The sequence below is a fragment of the Coenobita brevimanus genome, chromosome 64 (assembly GCF_032717465.1).
Source record: "Coenobita brevimanus isolate Jiangsu-jjx chromosome 64, ASM3271746v2, whole genome shotgun sequence".
Classification (NCBI taxonomy): domain Eukaryota; kingdom Metazoa; phylum Arthropoda; class Malacostraca; order Decapoda; family Coenobitidae; genus Coenobita; species Coenobita brevimanus.
This window is the reverse complement of record NC_137017.1, coordinates 24,413,679-24,437,305: the sequence shown is the minus strand read 5'-3', so window position 1 is coordinate 24,437,305 and position 23,627 is coordinate 24,413,679. Positions and strand designations below refer to the sequence as shown.

The 23,627-nt window shown below is 43.4% G+C and overlaps 1 protein-coding gene across 1 annotated transcript in view; it reads left to right on the top strand.

The window, feature by feature from the left end:
- The first annotated feature begins 1,005 nt into the window (after positions 1-1,005).
- The window catches only part of LOC145404602 (chordin-like protein 2), a 118,174-nt gene continuing 95,552 nt past the window's right edge, over positions 1,006-23,627 (top strand). Inside the window, exon 1 of the mRNA XM_080276120.1 lies at positions 1,006-1,066. Within this exon, the coding sequence (XP_080132246.1) occupies positions 1,006-1,066 (61 nt within the window). The remainder of the gene's footprint in view (positions 1,067-23,627) is intronic.

The window sequence follows — 23,627 nt, the reverse complement described above, 5'->3', positions numbered from 1 at the left end:
GGAGAGAGAGGAGGAGGCGAGGGAAAGAGGAGGGGAGGGAAGGAGAGAGGGGAGGAGGCGAGGGAAAGAGGAGGGGAGGGAAGGAGGGAGAGGGACGAGTTGGAATATAGGGCCGTGCGGGAGGCCTCAACAAGCCAGTCGCGTCCAAGTGGTCGGAGAGGTTACACGTCGCTTCCCTCGCGCCCCCCTCACCCCACTTGCCCAGCCACACCTCGTTCATGACACCAGCCCTCACCTACACCCCTAAGCCCTTTTCTGACAGCCCTCTCCGCCCCTCGCACGGACCTGTCTATTCTAAAGGGAGTTCGCTAGGTTCCTTGAAATCTCCTGGTACTACCACGTGTGTTTGAGTCACTCACACACACGCGGGTTCTCGCTCTACTCCCTCTCTCTCTATCTCTCTCGCTCACATTCTCACACACTTGCTGTCTCTCTCTTTGGACCTCTCTCTCTCTCAGCTGAACACAGTTTTCTCTTCCTTCGGCTTTGGAAGAGAATAGGTTGAGGGAGAGAAGGGAGAAGTTATTCGTGAGCGGGAGGGTAGTGAAGGAAGGAAGAAGGAATAATTGGCGGTAGGATAAGGCGGGGTTGGGTGAGAATGGAGTGAGGTGCAAAAACAATAGAAAAATCGAAAAAAATAAATTAATTAAAAGTGACAAAAATATATTCGATTTGACTGATCAGTGAAAATTGGAATTCCTACAACCACCGCAATTACATCAACCACAACAACAACCACAACTACTACCACAGCTACCAGCATCCCACTGGTGATACAATAAAAGAAGAAAACCAAGGAAAGACTCAGTAAACAACAAAAACAAAAAAGGGACACTCAGACATCTAGCAAAAAAAAAAAGGACAGGAAAATCTCAGAAAATTGGCAAAGAAAAAACAGAAGGGCCCTCTCTCTAATTTCTGGGGCTTGATAAGAAGTCTCTCTCTCTCTCTCTCTCTCTCTCTCTCTCTCTCTCTCTCTCTCTCTCTCTGGCGGGCTTCTTTGCCATGGAGCTCCAGCAACGGGTGGTACTCGGGTTCGCCCTCCTGCTCTTCTGCTTCACACTCGGTAAGTCCACGAGCTCTCCTTTTTTTGCGTCTCCTCTTGCTACCTCCAGACGATTTTATTCAGCGATTGTTTTAGCTTGGAGATTTTCGTCCTCTGTGGAGCTTGACCCCCTCAGTGACTTCCCCCTCACAGCACTTCTTCGTGACTAGCTCCAACATTCATCCGTTCTCACAGCTTAGCATTCAGGATTTGTATATTAAAGTACCGTACATATAATTGTCAATGTTAGAGAATTTTAAAATAGGTTTGAGGCTCTATCTAACTTAACCCCGTCTCACTGTCACAGGACGATTTCTAAGACGGTTTAATTCGATTCTATGGTAGATTTTAACTGAGGATTTGTCTACCCCCACCCCCTACCCCCGATAAAAAAAAAAAAAAAATGGCCCTCTAAGCTGAAGAAAAAAAAAAGAAAATGAAATTGAGGAGTCACCCCTTAATTCGAAAGTTTTTATGGGAGTGTTCTTGCTGACTGACGGTTTTATTAGTGTTCTTGCTGACATCAGACGGTTTTATCAGTGTTCTTGTTGACATTAGACTGTTTTATCAGTGTGTTCTTGCTGACATTAGACGGTTTTATCAGTGTGTTCTTGCTGACATCAGACGGTTTTATCAGTGTTCTTGTTGACATTAGACTGTTTTATCAGCGTGTTCTTGCTGACATTAGACGGTTTTATCAGTGTGTTCTTGCTGACATCAGACGGTTTTATCACTGTGTTCCTGCTGACATCAGACGGTTTTATCACTCTGTTCTTGCTGACATCAGACGGTTTTATCACTCTGTTCTCGCTGACATCAGATGGTTTTATCACTGTTCTCGCTGACATCAGACTGTTTTATCACTGTGTTCTTGCTGACATCAGACGGTTTTATCACTGTTCTTGCTGACATCAGACGGTTTTATCACTGTGTTCTTGCTGACATCGGACGGTTTTATAATTGTGTTCTCGCTGACACCAGATGGTTTTATCAGTGCTCTTGCTGACATCATGCGGTTCTACCAGTGTGTTCTTGCTGACATCAGACGGTTATATCAGTGCGTTCTTGCTGACCGGACGGTTTTATCAGTGTGTTCTTGCTGACATCAGACGGTTTCATCAGTGTGTTCTTGCTGACATCAGACGGTTTTGTCAGTGTTCTTGCCGACATCAGACGGTTTTATCAGTGTGTTCTTGCTGACATTAGACGGTTTTATCAGTGCGTTTTTCCTGACACCAGACGGTTTTATCAGTGTGTTCTTCCTGATATCAGACGATTTTATCACTGTGTTCTAACTGACATCAGACGGTTATATCAGTGTGTTCTTGCTAACATCAGACGGTTTTATCAGTGTGGTCTTGCTGACATCAGACGGTTTTATCAGTGCGTTCTTGCTGACATCAGACTGTTTTATCAGTGCGTTCTTGCTGACATCAGACGGTTTTATCAGTGTGTTCTTGCTGACATCAGACGGTTTTATCCTCTCTTGCTGCCTTAAGACGGTTTTATTCAGGCACTTTGCGGTTACTGAAGATTATGTACTATCAGTTCAGTGCATGATGTCTTCCTAATGCTGAAGGAAATCGTCTGGAGATGACAAGTGTGATATATAATGTTCTTTGCCTTATATTTTGCTGCGCTAAGACGATTTTATTCAACTTGCAAGAGGCAGTGAAGATAGGAGAAAGGAAAATGTTACATATAGCCTTAATTTTGTCTCTTTGATGATGATGATGATGATGAGGGGGAGGAGGAGGAGGAGGAGGAGAGTGATGATGATGATGATGATGACGAGGTGGAGAAGGAGAATGATTATGATGATGATGATGATAATGATGGTGTTGGTGGTGGTGGTGGTGGTGGTGATGGTGGTGGTGGTGGTGGTGATGGTGGTGGTGGTGATGATGATGATGATGATGATGAGGAGGAGGAGGAGGAGGAGGAGGAAGAGGAGGAGGAGGGGAAGAATGATGATGATGCTGATGATGAAGAGGATGAGAATGATGATGATGATGATGATAAGGAGGAGGACGAGGAAAATGATGATCATTGTGATGATAATGAGGATGATAATGACGAGGATGATAGTGATGGTGATAGGGTGGTGGTGATGGTGGTGATGGTGGTGTTGGTGGTGGTGGTGGTTATGGTGGTGGTGATGATGATGATGATGATGATGATGATGACAGTCATGACGATGATGATGATGATGAGGAGGAGGAGGAGGAGGAGGTGGTGGTGGTGGAGAACGATGATGACAGTGATGATTATGACGATGATGATGAGGAGGAGAATGTTGATGATGATGAGGAGGAGGGGGAGGAGGAAGAAGAGAAAGATGATGATGATTATGATGATGTGAGGAGGAGGAGGACAAGGAGAAAGAGAGGCTAAATTATGATGACCACACACACACACACACACACACACACACACACACACACACACACACACACACACACACACACACACACACACACACACACACACACACACACACACACACACACACACACACACACACACAATTAGCTAAAGTGGTTCTCATAAACTGAATTAAATCGTCAGGTAGATGAGAAAAACAATGATGTACATGTTCAATACTTCTTTCTCGATTTCACAGCAGCGGTATTTATTCAAGGGGAAGGATTATACCTCAGAATACACTCACCTTGGATGCATCGCAGGGAACATACTACATAGCTTCCTTTTAAAAGGAAAAGGGGAAAAAGAAGTGTGTGGTAATCCTAGGGGCATTTGTCTTCTTAGTATAATAGGAAAAGTGTATGGTAGCATACTTATTGACAGAGTTAGAGAAAGAACAGAGAAATTAACTGGAGAAGAACACGGAGGCATTAGGAAGGGAAGAGGTTGTGTAGATCAGATATTCATTCTTAGATCTTTAGTGGAAAAGTTTCTAGAGAAGGGAAAGAAGTTGTATGCGGCTTTCATGGATTTGGAGAAAGCATATGACAGGGTGGATAGACAAGGATTGTGGAAAGTGTTAAGAATATATGGAGTAGATGGGAAGTTGTTGAATGCTGTGAAGAGTATGTACGATGGTGCGAAGGCTGCAGTGAGTGTGGATGGTGAACTAAGTGAATTTTTCTCTTTGAAAGTTGGGTTGAAACAGGGATGTGTCATGTCTCCATGGTTGTTCAGTCTGTACATGGATGGGGTAATAAAAGAGGTACAAGGTAGGGTAGTGGATGTTGGAGTGGTCCTGGTGAGAGAGGATAGTGTTTGGAAAGTCCCTGTACTGTTGTTTGCAGATGATACTGTGTTGTTGAGTGAAGACGAAGGAGAGCTGCAAGGCTTGGTGGATGAGTTTGGGAGAGTGTGTAAGAAACGGAATTTAAAGGTGAAGGTAGGGAAGAGTAAAGTGATGGTCTTTGAGAGAGGTGAAGTCAGTGAATGTACAGCGAGGTTGGATGGTGAGGAATTGGAAAATGTGAGTACGTTTAAGTACTTGGGTAGCGTGATGAGTAAGGATGGAGGTTTGGAGGGTGAAGTGCTTGAAAGGGTACAGCAGGGAAGAAAGGTTGCTGGTTCTTTGAAGCAGTGATAAGAAACAGGGAAGTGAGCATGAAGTGAAAAAGTTACTACATGACAGTATTGTGATACCAACTCTAACGTATGGAAGTGAAGCTTGGACGTTGCTGGAAGGACACAAGTCAAGAGTGAGAGCCGTGGAAATGAGTTATTTAAGAGGAGCCTGTGGAGTCACATGGAGAGACAGGCTGACGAATAAGGATATAAAGGAGCGTTGTGGTGTGGATGTGGATGTGATAGGAAGCGTTATGAGGAACACACTGAGGTGGTTTGGCCATGTTGAGAGGATGGAGGGTGAAAGACTGACGAAGAGAGTGTATGTGAGTGAGGTGGAGGGGGGAAGAGGGAGGGGGAGGCCGAGGATGAGATGGAGGGATGGAGTGGAGAGGTATATGAGAGAGGGGGGTGTGAGTTGGGAGCAGGACGGTGAAATGGGAGGGGGACAGGGCGACTTGGAGACGATTTGTTTGTGGCCACCCCAAACGGGATTAAGGCGTCTGGCAATAGACAGATAGATAGACTTACATTACAGAAAAATCACGGGAATAGGCAACGGTTTTGGCCCTACTTGGACTCTTAAAAAAAAAAGGAAAAAACACCAATAATTTTTTTTTACATAATATATTGCCTCCTGGTTTCAAGGCGCCTGGTGGTCTAGTGGTTAGGACGCCCCAGTCGGAGTGACAGACTTACCTAGATTTAACTCCTTGAAGATGACAGGAAGTTTTTTTTTTTTTTTTTTTCTTTTATTAAGCCATCAAGAGAACTAGGTTGGTCATCTGCCATTAAATGTAATGAATCACTCCAGCCTAGTGACGGGCCCCTACGCCTCGAAGCGGGTGATATGGGGTTGGCTTTTACGGTTTTATACACACACACACACACACACACACAGTTCCTTCATTCTCTCTCTCTCTCTCTCTCTCTCTCTCTCTCTCTCCTTTCAACAGTATGCAGACCGCTGTGAAATTTTGACAATAAAAATCTCTTCGCGTATCTCTAAACATATTTTATATAAAGTTTTAACATATCTTATTTGTGTGTGTGTGTGTGTGTGTGTGTGTGTGTGTGTGTGTGTGTGTGTGTGTGTGTGTGTGTGTTTATCTCTGTATATATCCATGTATTTTAATATTTTTTTTTATTCTGAGAGACATGGTGAAGCGCATCGTAAAAATTTCCTCTTCGTTTCATGAAAAAAAAAAAAAAAAAAAAAAGAGTGATTTAAGTGATATGCTCGTATTGAGAGTAGTTTTTTTTTTTTCACTGTTTTAGCTATTGTTATGAGTATGATGGGCTACTTTTATCAGCAATTAGGCTACTTTTAATAGTATTTCAAGTGCTTTCTTCACCTTCCTGGGCTAGTCTTATAAGTTTTTGAGACTCTACGCAACTTCTATTTGTATCTGGGTCATTTTTAAGAGACTGGGACTTCCCTTCTGAACATCCATAATAATTCTCTGAGCGTCTTGAATACCTCTAGATGTTTTAAGGTTCCTTCTGTAAACATCTTGGCTGCCCTGTTTAAATCTTAAGCTTCTGTACTCGTATTTAGGTACTTTTTTTCTGAATTAGTAAGATAATACGCTACTTCTCATAGTCTCCTGGTTATGTTTAAGAAATTTGGAGCTACATTTGTGGAGGTGCAGATTGATTTTAACTTTTTTTTCACTTTTTCTTTTTTTAGCGTCTAGGCTTGGTTGTGAGAGTTTGGGTCAATTTGATAAGTTTCTGAGATACTTTTTGAAGCTTTTTTTTTTTTTCATTAAGATTGTGTTTTAGGAGGCGAATGGCGGCGTGTGAGTAATAATATAAGGAATTTATTGTGTTTCTAAAGTTTTAAGCTATCTTTTGAATTGTTATGACTGCCCTTTCTCTCACCCTGGCTGCGTAGGAGGGGATTAAGAGATACGAAGCCTTTTTTAAGAGCTCCAGTGCTATTTTCTCTACCAGGGCTTCTTTGGGGAGTTCTTGAGTACGGTTTATGAGATTCTAGGCTAGGTCTGTGTGTGTCTGGGCTATTTTTTGCTTTTGGGCCACTTTTGTGAGGTTTGGGTGTCGTTCTATGGGCAAAAAGTCTATTTATTTACGAACTAGCCCACATGTTTTGAGAACTTCTACGACATTTATGATTTTCAGAGTCGATGTTAAGCCACTTATATGAGACTTAGGATTATTTTATCAACATTGGGGCTACTTTCCATCAACACTTGGGCTACGTCTCATCAACACTTGAGCTACCTTCCATCAACACTTGGGCTACTTTTCATCAACACTTCGGCTACTTTTCATCAACACTCGGGCTACTTCTCATCAACACTTGGGCTACTTTCCATCAACACTCGGGCTACTTTCATCAACATTGTGGCTATTTTCATCAACACTCGGGCTACGTCTCATCAACACTTGGGCTACTTTCCATCAGCACTTGGGCGACTTCTCATCAACACTTGGGCTATTTCTCATCAACACTTGGGCTACTTTCATCAACACGGGCTACTTTCATCAACACTTGGGCTACTTTCCTTCAACAGTCGGTCTACTTCTCATCAACACTTGGGCTACTTCTCATCAACACTTTGGCTCCTTTCCATCAGCACTTGGGCTACTTTCCATCAACACTTGGGCGACTTTTCATCAACGCATTGGTTTACTTTCCATTAGCACTTGGGCTACTTTCATCAACACTTGGGGTACCTTCCATCAACACTTGGGCTACTTTCATCAACACTTGGGCTACTTTCATCATCACTTGGGCTACTTTCAAGAATCACGGGGCTACTGCTGCGGTTTCCCTAGCAACCATTATGAGTCCTGGGCTATTCCTTCTAGCATAAGGGCTATTTGTATGATAATCTGGGCTACTTTTATGAATTCCTGGACAAAATTCACCTACTCATTTTTTTGGCAGGGTGAGGGGGGTGGGGGAGACCGAAATACCAGGCTACAAATATATAAACTTTTAGACTACTCTGCCTCCTATCTGGACTACCTTTAAGACCATTTGGGCTACTATCATGAGCTACTGATAGTCTAGGATCTAATTAAAGGTGTGGATTCTACCTATTGAGTTTTAGGTCTTTTATGAGCATGTGGGCTACGTTGAAAAATTTGTAGATTTATTGGTTATGTTTGTGAGTGCGTGAGTGTGTGTGTGTGTGTGTGTGTGTGTGTGTGTGTGTGTGTGTGTGTGTGTGTGTGTGTGTGTGTGTGTGTGTGTGTGTGTGTGAGAGAGAGAGAGAGAGAGAGAGAGAGAAGAGGAGGGGGCTTATTGTGAGACGAGTGATTGTTCCCGGTGATTTATGATTTGTGTGATGGCCCTCTAGACGCTGGTGGTGTAGTGGCTTCAAGATGCCTCTTGGGGTGGGGGATGCCTGTATAGTCCCTTTACACACACACACACACACACACACACACACACACACACACACACTAACTTCTGTCACAGTCTCTCTCTCTCTCTCTCTCTCTCTCTCTCTCTCTCTCTCTCTCTCTCTCTCTCTCTCTCTCTCTCTCTCTCTCTCTCTCTCTCTCTCTCTCTCTCCGTGTGTGTGTGTGTGTGTGTGTGTGTGTGTGTGGGAAGTGCTGTAGTGGATAACCAGTCAGTGGGATAACCAGTCAGTGCCCCCGCCTGGTTATATCAGTGACACCACAAGAAGGCGTCCAACGTACCTTTACTCAAATACACTATCCCCTAGCGTAGTCTCGGGCCCCTACTCCTCATTCGTGGGTTTGTGGGTTTGTGAGAGGCTTCCGTAGGTGTCTTTTTGCCCTCTAGTGGGTTTGTGGGTTTGTGAGAGGCTTGCGTAGGTGGCTTTTTGCTCTCGGTAGGATGGCTTTTCTTCTGGCTTACGACCGGACGATTTTAAGTTCCGGGAGGACTTTTTATCATGAGGGTGTTGATGCAAACTAACCCCCCCCCCCGTTTCAAAAGTCTCTCTCTGCCTCTCTCAAGCTAAGGAATCGTCTGAAAGTGGCAACAACACCCCCCCCCCCAGTTCGAAAAGTGTTTCTATAAGCTGAAAGATAATTTGGGAAGGACAAGAATAAGATGTAAATAGAAAAAAAAAATCATTAGATAGAAAGGAGCATGAAGGCTTTTTCTAAACCCATCAATACAAAGAGTCTCTCTCTCTCTCTCTCTCTCTCTCCCCTAAGCTAAGTAAAATCGTCTGGAGGTAGCGAGGATGAAAGATAGAGACTTTATAGGCGATTATGTATACCTTACCTTAGCTCCATAACTACCGTAACGTAGAAGTAGTAGTAGTAGTAGTAGTAGTAGTAGTAGTAGTAGCAGCAGTAGAACAGTAGTAGTAGTAGTAGTAGTAGTAGTAGTGGTAGTATAGTAGTGGTAATAGTAGTAGATGCAACCCCAAACTCATCTGAACAGGAACGCAGTGAACTAGAGGCTCAAATTGTCCCCCTCCTGCCGTCCACCATCCTCCTTTAGGGCGATAGGAGAGAGAGAGAGAGAGAGAGAGAGAGAGAGAGAGAGAGAGAGCGATAAAGAGAGGAGGAAGTTCTTTTAAATGGGCAGCGAAAACACCAGGTTACATCAGTGCCACCACGTGAAGGCGTCCCTCTCCTGCATAGATACAGTAATAAGAGACTATATTAGAATTTATAAGATGTTATGAGATTTTATGAGCATTTATGAGACCTGTAATTAGCTCTTTATCGCCTGGGGTAACTCTATTATTCTTTAGTGTGATTAGGAAAGTAGTCAAATTAAATAGTAGAGAATAATTAATGTTAAATGACCTTTTAAATGGTTACTTTACACTGCTGAAGGTGATGATGATAGTGATGATGGTGAAAATGGCGATGCTGATGGTATTGATCAGGGTGTAATGATGATGAAGATGCTGGCGATGATGATAGTGTTAATGATGCTGATGATGATGAGGAGGAGGAGATGGAGGACGAGGGGGAGGAGGGGGAGGAGGAGGACATGATGATGATGACGAGGAGGAGGAGGAGGAGGACGAGGGGGAGGAGGGGGAGGAGGACATGATGATGATGAGGAGGAGGAGGAGGTGGAGGACGAGGGGGAGGAGGACATGATGATGATGATGATGATGATGATGATGATGATGATGATGATGATGATGAGGAGGAGGAGGAGGAGGAGGAGGAGGAGAAGGAGATGGAGGACGAGGAGGAGGAGGTGGAGGACGAGGAGGAGGAGGGAGAGAAGGAGGACATGATGATGATGATCATGATGATGATGATGATGATGATGATGATGATGGTGAGGAGAAGGACGAGGAGAAGGAGGACACGATGATGATGATCATGATGATGATGATGATGATGATGATGATGAGGAGGAGGAGGAGGAGGAGGAGGAGGAGAAGGAGATGGAGGACGAGGAGGAGGAGGTGGAGGACGAGGAGGAGGAGGGAGAGAAGGAGGACATGATGATGATGATCATGATGATGATGATGATGATGATGATGATGATGGTGAGGAGAAGGACGAGGAGAAGGAGGACACGATGATGATGATCATGATGATGACGGTGAGAAGAATGAGGAGGAGGAGGAGGAGAGAGGGGACATGATGATGATGATGATGATGATGGTTGTGAGAAGGAGAAGGAGGAGAGGGAGGACACGATGATGATGATGATGATGATGATGATCATGATCATGATCATGATCATGATGATGATCATGGTGAGGAGGAGAAGAAGGACACGATGATCATGATGATGATGATGGTGAGGAGGAGAAGAAGGACACGATGATCATGATGATGATGATGCTGATGGAGGAGTAGGCAGATAAGCATGAGGGTCGATTTTTTTTTTCCAGGATACGGGATCGAGTAGATGGATGGATAAGTAGCCTACATTGATGGGTGGAAAGATAAATACATTATATAAAGAGAGATAAATGTATGAATAGGTGAATGGATAGAGGGGGCGATAGCCTTAAAAGATTCTCTCTCTCTCTCTCTCTCTCTCTCTCTCTCTCTCTCTCTCTAACATAACTTATCCTTCCTTCTTCCATTAATCTTACTCCTCTTCCTCTCTATCAATCCCTCCCTCCCCCACACGCCCCTCCCTCCTCTCCCACCCTCATCTTCTTATTTTCCATCTCCATTCTCTCTCTCTCTCTCTCTCTCTCTCTCTCTCTCTCTCTCTCTTAAAGGATAGTAGAGAATGTGTTTATTTACTGTGATCATAGTGAAAGAATGAATATAAATACAATAGATGGCGAAATGGCTATATGTTACATTCTATTACTAATTTATCATATCTATTTTTTAAGTTTGTCCGTCTGTCTGTGTGTTTCTTTGTTGTGGAAATTAAGGGGAAACTATCTAGAGGGCTTCAAAGGGGGGTTCTAACAGGCTCCAAAGGGGGGTTCTAATAGGGTCCAAAGGGGGGTCTAACATGGTCCAAAGGGGGGTTCTAACATGGTCCAAAGGGGGGTTCTAATAGGGTCCAAAGGGGGATTCTAGCAGGCTCTAAAGGGGGGTTTCTGTTAGGCTCAAAGGGGCCTAACGAGAGATAACCTTTTACCAGCTTCTCTCCTCCTCCTCCTCCTCCTCCTCCTCCTCTCTTCTTCTCCCTTCTCTTCTCTTATCATCATCATCCTGGCTGTCTCTTCCCCCTATTCTTCCAGTTTATCTATATCTCATCCTCGCTACCCTCTTGTTTTCCTTCCTCCCCCTTCTCCTCACTCTCCCTTCTTCCTCCCTCCACTGTTTTCTTCTTCCTTCCTCCCTTCCCCACCCCCAGTGTGTTTGCTCCTGCGTCACCTCCACATACTCCTTCCCCCTGTCTCCCCTTTCCTTCTCCCCCAATTTTCTTCCTCTCTCGCCTCCCATCTCCTCCCTCCCCTTTCTTCTCTCCTCCCCCTGTCCCTCCCAGCTTCTCCCTCCGTCTTCCACCCTCCCCCCCCTTGCCTACTCCACCTTATCATCCTTTACTCGTCCTCCTCCTTCTTCTCCCTCTCTACGGTACTTTCCAACTTCTCAATTTCTTCTTCTACTTTCCTCCACCCAAGCCTTTTCTCCTTCTCCTCCTCCTCCTCCTCCTCCTCCTCCTCCTCCTCCTCCTCCCCCCCTGCTTCTCCCTATCCCCCTCTTCTCTCCCCCTCCTCCCTCCCCCTCCTCTTTCCTTCCTCTCCCCCTCTCTCCCTCACCCCTTCCCTCGCCTCCCTTTCCCTCCCCATTAGAGGTAACAGTAAACAGTTTTCTCACCATTTGCCAAGTGGGGAACACTCTCTCTCTCTCTCTCTCTCTCTCTCTCTCTCTCTCTCTCTCTCTCTCTCTCTCTCTCTCTCTCTCTCTCTCTCTCTTTCTCCTATCTTTAGTACGTACTCGTATGTTTACTTTTTCTTCCTCACCTCTCTCCCCTTTCCTCCCTCCTTCTCCTCTCTTTCTCTTCCCCATTAGGTAGGAGGAAAAGGAAGAGAGGAGAATAAGAAGAGAAGGAGAGGAGAGGGGAAGGAAGGGGAAGAGGAGTGAGAGGGATAAGGGAAGGGGAGGGAGAGAGGGGAGTGGAAGTGGAGAGGGGAAAGTTGTTAGGGAAGGAAGAGGAAGGAAGGGAGAAATTTGGAGGGGAGATAGGGAAGGAAGGGGAGGGGGTAGGAGGGAGAGTGAGATAGGGGGAATGAAGAGGAGAAGGGAAAGTGAGGGAGGGAGGGAGGGGAGACAGGGAGAGGAATGCTGAGGAAGAGGAAAGACGAGGAGGAGGAGGAAGGAGAGAAAATTAAGGGAAAGGCTAACTGAACGTGTAAAAAAAAAAAATGAAAAAATCTTGTCTCTTTCGTTCCAAAATAAATCGATTTCATTCAGCTGTAAGAGTGGCCGATTGTCTTGGTCTTGTTTTTGTTGTTGTTTCCCTAGGTTCGTACGAAATGTGAACTCGGTGGACTGCAGACTGTCTATTTATAACTCTATCCTTATCCCTGCTTATCCTCCTGTTAAAATATGTATGCATCTGTCTGCCTGTCTTTCTGTCTGTCTGTCTCGATGTGTTCCTTCTGCTGTCTACCATCTTCCTTTCGGGGAATAGGGGGAAGCTGAGGGACATTTATAATACCGGGCAGTGGATCCGCCTGGTGATATCGGTGTCACCACGTGAAGGAGGAAAAGGATGAGAATCGTCTAGTAGTAAAGCATTCAAGATTAACTTTTTTCTTTTTTTATGGTACTGCTAGATTTTGAAAAACAGGGCATTCCATCTGTCACTTATTTGAACAGTCTATGTATCAGTTAGCCTGCGCGTAAGTCAGTGCACACACACACACACACACACACACATACACCTCCACAATGCTCTTCACGAATGTCTCGGAAAGATTAGAGGCGCAAGTGTAGCTGAGGAGGAAAAGATCGTGAAACATGTTCTTTCTTATTAAAATACCCTCAGAAAACAACCGTCCAACAGAGAGCTTCCTTTGTAAACAGTACGAGGTAAGGTTGAGGTACGAGTCCTCTAGCCCACACACAGGCCTGAAGACTTAACCCTTTTACTTTGCCTAAAATTGCCATCTCTGCCTCTTCAGTGCTGAGCTGTTGCAGTAGATTAAAATTATATTAAGCTAGTCACCAAGAAGTGCTGTGAGAAGGGTGTAGAGCCGTAGCACTGTCTCTTTCCGCCACATTGACGCGTGAAATACATTAACGTGGAAAAGGACAAAAATCTAGACCAGGCTGAGGTAAAAATGACTGTCAATAGCATGGCCATTAACTGATAACTCCTGTCGAGACTTTACACTTTTAATTTTATATCTTTTATTTATATGAATTATATGTATCAAAATCTTACCGGCCAATCCGTAATACATTTTTTTTTAGCAATTATGAAGCAGTAGTAGTCATCATGTTTATTTTATTACTGTTAAAATGCGATTACCGTATATAAAGAAAAAGGGAAAACAAGATACCTGGTCAAAACAACAAACAAGATTATTTCAGAAGACTTAACTGCGAACCCTCCTACTTTTTTCATCCTCACTAGTGTAATTTCTTCTTCTTCTTCTTCATATTATTATTATTATTATTATTATTATTATTATTATTATTATTATTAACCTTCCTACCTTTTTCATCCTCACTGTTATAATTTCTTCATCTCCTTCTCCTTCTTCTTCTTCCTGTTCCTCTTCCTTTCCTCCTCCTCCTCCTTCTTCTTCTTCTTGTTATTCTAATTCTCCTTATCTAAACTGTCTCCAAACTCGGCGACACCCACTCCTTCGGTCTTTAAGCCGTATTTAAAACTTTTGGTCAACAGGTCGACGCCCCCGCAGCTGAGTCAAAACATGGGACTTGTAAAACTTTTGAAGCAGCTGTTTATGCCTTCTCTCTCTCTCTCTCTCTCTCTCTCTCTCTCTCTCTCTCTCTCTCTCTCTCTCTCTCTCTCTCCCCAGGTAAAGATGTTGATCAGAAACTCTCTGCCAAAATAGACTTGACACTTCACTAATTTCCTACACACCCACCGACCTGTCAAAACAATAAACTAATTATAATAATAATAATAGCAATAATAATAATAAATATAATAATAATAATAATAATAATAATAATAATAATAATAATAATGATGATGATGATGATGATGATAATGATGGTAATGACAATGATGATGATAATAATAATAGTAATAATAATAATAATAATAATAATAATAATAACAATAATAATAATAATAATAATAATAATAATAATAATAATGATAATAATAATAGTAGTAGTAGCGGTAGTAGTAGTAGTAGCAGTAGTAGTAGTAGTAGTAGTAGTAGTGGTGGTAGTAGTAAAAATAATAATAATGATAATAATAATAATAAATAATAATAATAATAATGATAATAATAATGATAATAACAACAACAACTACAACTCCATAAAACTGTCCAAGGACAATTTTGATAAAGAATAACTTCCCAAAGCCATTACCTACTTGGAGCTGAGCAATAATGGGACCTTGAGGCCAAGGTCACTGACCTTATGCTTGTCACCTAGGTCATCACAGTCTGTAAGTCCACCAGGTTTGGCGGCTCTGGCTTTAATCCTTCATGGAAAATTAGATGATATCCGGGAAACTCCAAATTTTTTACCCCAGGCCATCTCAGATAATGAGCAGACTGGAACCATACTCTTTTTGGTCACGTTAAGGGTATATTGTAGTAAATTTCAGCTTGACAGCTGAAGCGGTTTCTGAGACTGCATCCCGAAATCGTTTTTTTTTTTTTTTTTCACATTTTAATTAATATTCAGTGATCCGGTAGATGGATTATCATCACATTTAGCCAGAAGAAGCCATTAGCCTGACATAGTTTGAAGGCTCTTTGCCCAGGAGCCTTAGAGTAATGGCCATTTACTTTTTAAGAGGAAAGAATCGTAAGAATAGTGAAACTTCCTAGAGGGATGTGGCAAGTTTTATTAACCCTTACACCGCGTGCATGTTTCCCAATGTTTTGCGTATCCCGCGGGGTTATTCGGGCTCCGACAGACTCTCGAAAAATATTTGCCAAAAATCAGTTATTAGTCCTAGAATATTAAAATTACATATGCTTATGGCACATACCTTCAGCTTTCTCCTGGGATGTTTGTTGAGCCTTCATCGATTACCGTAGGACTTAAGGAGGCCTCTGAAGTTGGGTAACGAAGTCTCAACTTTACACTTCCCAACAACCCGTAATATGATTACCACAGCCAGATATTAACACTATAAACACTACACTATGATTATCAAGTAGTTTGGGATCCATACTCCAAAAAAAAAACACTGTGAAAGCAATGAAAATTACGAGCTCGTATGCCCTTCCCACTTGCGCTAGTTCGCGGTTGGTATTCTGTCATTTATTATTCATAAAACCCCTCACACTTTATATTTCTATTACTATATAACACTTATATATATGTGGAGTCTTTATCCATAAGTTTCCTTCAGTAGTACTAGTTTATTGTCACTGAAGTCATTCAATTTTTCATTCAGTAAAATACGTAGAGAGCCACGGATTCACTTTCACTGTTATAACATCAAGTATTTGTACTCATATTCTTATATTACTAATTACTTACATTTCTATTTACTTTTTCTATTGTATTTTCAATATATACACTTCTATTTTACTTACACGATGTTATTCACTGTCACTTTCAGTAAGATAAAGCTATATTACACTGTTCAATCATATGTATTGTACATCCATTGCTTTCACTTGCTAGTTACACATTATTTACACATTACTTTCCTTTCCCACTTGCACTTTTAGAACTGCTTCCGGCTGTAGTAATCAAAGAAGCAGGTAACACAGAGGGGAACCTGGCACTCAGCGCACTGCCAAGAGGTGCGTTTGTGCTCAGGTGTGCGTCGGGTGGTATGTGCACACACCTGGCACCTGCGGATTGCAGCCTTCCTCTTGCCTGTGGCAGGCATTTGCACCAGTCTGTGCCGATTCATATACGCCCTCTGCTCAAGTCTGTCGGGAAGTGTTACTGGATGGCGCCTTGGAGTTGCTGCTGTCACCCTACCATATCTTTCCAGCAGCTGCTGAACACAAGTCCTGGCGAACAACCTCAGGGAGAAGGACTTGGGTGGCTTGACCTTCATCTTGTACAGGATGAAGGCGTTCAGCATCGTCATGTCTATGAGATGCAGAAAAACTTTCCTGTACCACCTAGTATTCTTCCTGAGGCAGTCGATCTCTCCAATCATCATGTCGGACTTGTCTACCAGCCGCATGTTGATATTGTAGTCTAACACAGCATCAGGTTTCCTCACAGGTTCGCCTGTCCTACGGTCGACCTTCCCACTGTCTGTCATTTCCCCCTTGTGTACGGTGGTGAGCATATGCACGACCCTCTTGTCATGCCACCATATTGCCAGGATCTTCTCAGACTTGCGTAGGTGCACGTCTCCTCACTGCGAGGTTCCTGCCTCTGGGAATTTAGGGAAGTGGGCACGATTACTCTTGACAGTGCTGCAGGAGCCGATGCCGTGCTCTGAAAGGTATTTGGCAAGTTTCGGTGCTGTATAATAGTTGTCTGTATACAGCACATGATTCCCACCAAAATACTTTTCAATGAGCACTTTCACTACACAGCCTGAGAAGCCAAGGGGGTGTGTTTTATCCAGATCGACAGTGCTGGCTGAATAAATGACGAAGTCAAGGATGTACCCCGTCTTACAGTCACACAATACAAAGAACCTGACTCCAAAGCGATGGCGTTTGCTTGGAATGTACTGCTCAAACCTAAGACGTCCTCTGAACAAAACCAAGGATTCGTCAATGACAACCTTCTGAAAGGGGTGGAAGAATGTCATAAACTTATCCTTCATTCTGCTCAGAATCTCCCGGATCTTCCAGAGTGGGTCGGTCTGGGAAGGTACATCGTTGTCGGCAAAGTGCAGATTTCCCATGATGTTCCGGAAGCGATCTCTGGCCATGTACTTATTGATGGTGGGTGAGGGTAGTAAGGGGTCCATGGACCAGTGTTCTTCCAACTCATGCTTCATTGAGTGTGGCATGAGAAGCATGAGGGCAAAGAACACATACAGCTCCTGCACTCCCAGCATGGACCACTGTTGCATCTTGGCTGCACCTGTACCACTTGCAGCACGTTGTGATTCATACCTGTTGGTCTCATCACATATGTGCTGCATGACTTCGTCATCTAGGAAGGCCAAAAGGAAGTCCACACACTCAGCATCCTCGTCAAGGGTGAAGGCAGGCTGTACTCCTGAGGAACTCTCATCAAAATCTAGATGTTCTGGGACAAAATCGGACCCTTCCGTCCACGCGAAGGCATCCAGGATTCCCTGTCGTGGCGGTGTAGGGTGGGTGAGGGTGGTGGGTGGCTGTGAGGCAGATTTACCACGTTCAAGGTCACTCGCACTGACCCTGGGTTGCCGTACAGCACTAGCAGCCCTTACTCTACTAGCAACTCTACTTTTACGGGTCAGGGATTTACCTCTTCCTCTACGGCCTGCCTTCACTGTTGATGCTGATGGTGACTCCGACGATGAAGACTCCGGAGATGATTCAGCAGAAAAAGAGGAAGAAATGAGTGAAGTGGAGCTTGGGGAACGGGGAGGTGAATCAACTCGGGACTCATGGCGGGCTGGGTCATGTGGGGCCATTGTTCCGGGGCTAACATGCTGCCTTTTCAATCCCTTCCCAAATTCCTTCCCTTGCTGCACTAACGGCTCCTTTCCCTTGGAGCTAGGAATAACTGTGGACACTAAAGCACTCGTACTAGTACTTTCTGGCACGATTTCCTCACCCGGCTCATCGCACGAATCCCCCGAAAGGTTAAAATCACTATCCATCATCACCATTGATAATTCCGCTAGTTCATGTTCCACTGCAGAGTCACTTAGTCCTTTCTTGCTTCCCTCACGAGTTTTTCTGGGTGTAGAGGTCACAGGGCCCTTTGCAATGGGTGCAGAAGCGGCAGAAATGGCGGGGTGCGAGTGCGACATGCTTTGACCACAGAGGAGGACAAGAAACTAAATGCCGTGGCTTATCTGAGAAGGCAAGGGTTGACAGTGACAATGGGGCTGACAGCTGCTAACTTACATGCTAATAAATTATTGGTAGAAAATCTCGGCAATACATAAAGAAATAGGTAGTTCCAGGTGAATGTAAATGTCACTTAGGCTTCTCCCTTCCTTTCTGATATATATTTTTATTACAGAAATAGATTACAAGGCATAATTCAAAGGGGAAATTACCGTGGTAATGTAGCGAATGAATGCATGTGAGGTGTTGTCAGGTGATAATTAGCCAATTCCTGGTGTATACCACTATCACTTACCGTATTTTTTTTGGATATATATTATTTTGTATAAGTATAGGGCATAGGGCTTATTTCAATGGATGAAATCTGTGGAAAAATCTGGGGGAGATTTGTTTAGCGCAGCGCGGCCGGGGAGGTGAAAGGACAGGGTAATGGAGGGGAGGTAGGGAGGGGAGTCAGGAATGGGGGAAAATCGCTAAAATGTCAACAATGGATGGGAGTACAGATGAGATTTGGAGTGCTGACTAGTGTTGGACATTGGCAGTACTGATAGATGATACAAGCCACCACTTGAAAGCCTGGGATAATTCAAAATAACACAGAATCACAAAAGTGATGCCCCACAGTATGATCCATTGCACCCGAGCGTCACGAAAGTGACACCCCGTGGTTAAGGGGTTAAGAAGAGCCAAAGCATTTGCCCACGAATGGTATCGCGCGCCATCACTAAAAAATCTACATCAGTAGTCCTCTGGCAATCAGAGGCATATCACCGCAGTCAAAATCGAAAAAGTCTTAGGATGTCTCTGTCTACTCCCATCAGGTTAAATACCAAGCAAGCATTCAGAAGGCTGAAGCCAAGGTTGTTATACTGATGAAGCTCATTGAGTTTTTTTTTCTTTTAATGCAAGGAAGAAGGAACCAGAGACCAGAAGCCCGCCAGATTGTTCCGTCCAAGAAAAAATAAAAACAAAACAACAAGGAGCCAAATTCAAGATCTGTTCATTTTGAGTTGCCTGGACACTGCTTTTGAAAGACCAGAGTCTTAGGCAGTAGGAAATACAGACAGAGGAAGACAGTTCTAGAGCTGACTTGTTGCACACATGAAAGACTGGGAATAACGGTTAACTCTTTCATTACAGAGTTGGGCAGAAAAGGGATGAGACTTTGTTGCTAAACAGGTGCTACATGCCCACCGTTGTGGTGGAAGGATGCAGGCAGACAATTAAGAGGAACCGTGATCATTTAAGTGGCGATAGAAAAGATATAAAGAGCCAGAGGCTGGAAGAAGCTAGTAAGAGGAGAGTTCATGAGACAAAAAACCTTTGACTCCACATTGTTGAGAAGAGCTGCACATGGGGAGCCTCCCCACACATAAGAGCTGTAGTCTACACAGTGGCGAATAAAACCCGAGAATAGAACCAACAAATGAGCAGGATGTAAAGTAGGCACGGAGTCGGCATAACACACCTAATCTCTCAGAAGCAGATTTTACAAGAAAGGTAATATGATCTTTCCAAGATAAATCCCGAGAGAATGAAACCCCAAGAATGTGATGATGCAGAACTGAGTTGGATATTGTTAAAAATTAGAGGATAATCCAGCGGAAGATATTAATAAGTTGAAAGATGTAAGAACTGAGTTTCTGAAGTATTAAAAACAAGATTACTTTTACCCCAATCAGAGATATGAGCCTAATCAGACATTAGGTGTGCCATAGCCTCGTCCCTTGTTTGTTGAAGTAACTGTTGAGATGGACGCAGCAGGAAGCAGATACAAAGGTGAAGGACAGAGTCATCAGCATATGAGTGCGTAGGGTCAGATGAATAGAAGGAAGAGAGTTGGTGATAGGACAGTGCCCTGAGGAACACCACTGTTGATAGCTCTAGGAGGAGAACCGTGACAGTCTACAACAGCAGCTATAGAATGACCAGAAAGGAAGCTAGAGATGATGGCACATATAGAAGGATAGGAACCATAAAAGGGCAGTTTGGAAATTATAGATTTATGCGAGACTCGATCAAGAGCCTTTGAGATGTTAAGAGCAATGGCAAAGCTTTCACCAAAGTCTCGAAATGAGGAAGACCAGGAGTCTGAAAGGTAGGTGAGAAGATCGGCAGTGGAGCATCCCTGGCAGAACGCGTACTGACAATCGGAAAGAGGGTTGTGATATGAAGGATGCTTTATTCTTTTTTTTTTTTTTTTAAGGAAAGATTTTAAAACTTTTGACATACAGGATGTTAAAGCAATTGGGCGATAGTTAGAGGAATGGGAAAATTTTGAAAAATATTCAGTATTTACCCTTTAAATAGTCGTTCCCCTGATTGAGGGTATGATAGAAAATGGTATTAAATGGCAAACTAAAGGAAAAAGCTAGAGGGTAATTATTATTTTTTTTTAAATGCAAAATCCCCTAGCAATCGTAGTTATATGATTGCAGCTTAACCAAAATTAATAACAAACAAGGCATATACCCCAGGATACTGACCACGAAGTTTGGATACAATTTGTCAACTTGTTTTTGAAATATTATCGAATCAGACAGACCCATTGACACACAGACGTAGGCGAATAAATTTTTGCCTCGCTAGGAGGGCTATTATAATAATAATAATAATAATAATAGAAAATATAATAATAATAATAATAATAGAAAATATAATAATAATAATAATAATAATAATAATAATGATAATAATAATAACTGTAAAATTGTCCAAAGGACAGTTTTGGTAAAACTTCCCTCTCCCATGCCTACTAGAAGCCAAGTAACAAACGGACCTTGAGGTCAAGGTCACTGATCTTGTGCATGTCACCTTGGATCATCACAGGCTATAAGACCACCAAGTTTCGTGGCACTGTTCTTAATCCTTCATGGAAAATTAGGTGAGATCCGGAATATCTGGAAAAGTCCCAATATTTTCCCCAGGCAATCTCAGAGAGTAATAAACTGACAGGAACCATACTTTTCCGCAATGAGGCCTCCTTAAGGCTATATTTTAGCAACATTTCAGTTTGCTAGCTTAAGCAATTTCTAAGATAGCATCCCGAATCATTTTTTTTTTTTTTTTTCCATACTGAATAATATCCGGTGATCCGGTTGATGGATTGCCATCCTATTTGGCCAGAAGAAGCCGCCGGCTGGCGATTAACCTGACAAAGTTTGAAGGCTCTAGGCCAAAGAAACGAGTAATGGCTATTTACTTTTTAAGCGAGAAGAATGTTAAGAATATTGACAAAAAAGAGAAAACTTCCTACAGGGATCTGGGAAGTTTTAATAATGCTGATTATAATGACTCCTGTCAATGCCATCACACTGTTGTCGATGAGACAGCCCTAGTATGTATTCAGTATGGGCGGTGAGACAGCCCTAGTATGTATTCAGTATGGGCGGTGGGAATTATTGTCAGGCTGGTGACAAGCGAAGATGCGCCACGCGTAAGAGTACTGTTGGGCTTCTGAAACGGACTGTGCAATGCATTCCCAGTGTCGACAACATAAAATGAAGCACGGAATTTCTGCGACGCGTTCACTATCCCAGAGTTCCCCATAGATAAATGGATCGATAGTAAATAGATACACATATAGATAGATGATGGATAAATAGACTGATAGGTTGGTGGACACACAGATGGATGAACGGATAGATGGATGAATGGATGGATGGATGAACATATATATACAGAGAGAGAGAAAGAGAGAGAGAGAGAAATTGGTGGATGGATTAATAGGTTAATGGATATAAGTCGATGATTATTTTCCAACAGTTTCTGCAAACAGTCATGTGCCCTTTTTAGGCTTTGATGCACAGAAAGACAGATAAACATAGTACTTCAGTGACCACAATATCTGCAAGTTACACACACACACACACACACACACACACACACACACACACACGGTAGCCTGCCGTCCGATCAAGTGCAATGAGTGAGTGTCAAAGATAGAGGCGATAAAAGTGTCAACAGGGAGAGCAAAAGTCGTCGTCATAGGGATGGAAATACCCATGTTCAAGGAAACGCCGACTACTTCACACGCCCACATTAGACTTTTTTACCTGCTGTCAGTAGATGGCCTCTGTCTGTCTGTCTGTCTGTCTCTCTCTCTCTCTCTCTGTCTCTCTCTCTCTCTCTCTCTCTCTCTCTCTCTCTCTCTCTCTCTCTCTCTCTCTCTCTCTCTCTCATTCTATTCTTGGTCCCGTAAGATGGTATTTTTAGGACAGATGACACTTTCCCTACTTAAAGATTTCTCGGTATTTTCCTTTAGGTGTTACAGGGAACCAATTTCTTCAGAAGGCTCTTGGTATATCCTTTTTACTCTAACTTGGCCTAAAATTACCATCACCCCATCGTCTCTCCATCCTGAATACTGAGACTGTGGCAATAGAGTACCGCTGGAATATAATGCTAGTCACGAAGAAGCGCTATGGAAAGGATGTAGAGTTATAGTATTGTCTTATCAGCCACTGAGCTACGTTTAATAACCCTTTCCTCCTCCAGCCTCCTTCCTCTTCCTCTTCCTCCTCCTCCACACACCCTCTTCCTCTTCCTCCTCCCACCCTCTTTCTCTTCCTCCTCCCACCCTCATTCTCTGTTTCCTTCCACTACCTCCCTCTTCCTCCTCCCTTACTCTTTTCCTCCTCCTCCTCCTCCTCCTCCTCCTCCTCCTCCTCCTGCTACTACTACTACTACTACTACTACTACTACTACTACTACTACTACTACTACTACTACTACTACTACTGCGACTCTTCTCCTTATCCCATACGAAGCAGATCTTTCATCAGAGTAGTAGTATCTGCAACCCGAAACTCATCTGAACGTTAACCCGGTCGACTGCAGCCTGTTTGCCTGTCTATCCACCTGACTGTCTATCAATCTATCTATCTTTCTACCTGCATCTAAGGGCTGAACCATCTTGTTGGGGTCGTAAGGTCTGTGTGGTCTATATTTAAATCTCTCTCTCTCTCTCTCTCTCTCTCTCTCTCTCTCTCTCTCTCTCTCTCTCTCTCTCTCTCAGTCCACCATCCATCTTTCAGGGGATAGGGAGGGAGACAAGGGCTCGTGTTCTCGTCGGGTAAAGAGGCTCCCTAACACCTCTTCCTTAACGATTTAGTTTTGGATATGGCTTATATTATCCTTTTGTGTGTTAATGATGCAGATTATGGCGACGTTTGAAGATTTCGTATACCACAGAACAGGACAGTAAGGTGTAACAGGAAAAATAAATAGCCTAGGAGAAGGTGTTAAGGAGCTTCCTCAACCGACGAGAATATGGGGCAAGGGACGTCCGTATAACGGGGCAGTGGAGCAGCTTGGTTATATCATTGCCACCACGTGAAGGCGCCCCTATCCTTCATCATCATCAGTGCCTAAGCTAAAGAGTATAAAGATAAAAAAGACCGTATAGAAAGAGAGAGAGGGAGAGAGAGAGAGAGAGGGAGAGAGAGAGAGAGAGGGAGAGAGAGAGAGAGAGGGAGAGAGAGAGAGAGAGAGAGAGAGAGAGAAATTGGATAAGGCATCGTCCTGAAGGAGAAAGAACACATATGCCT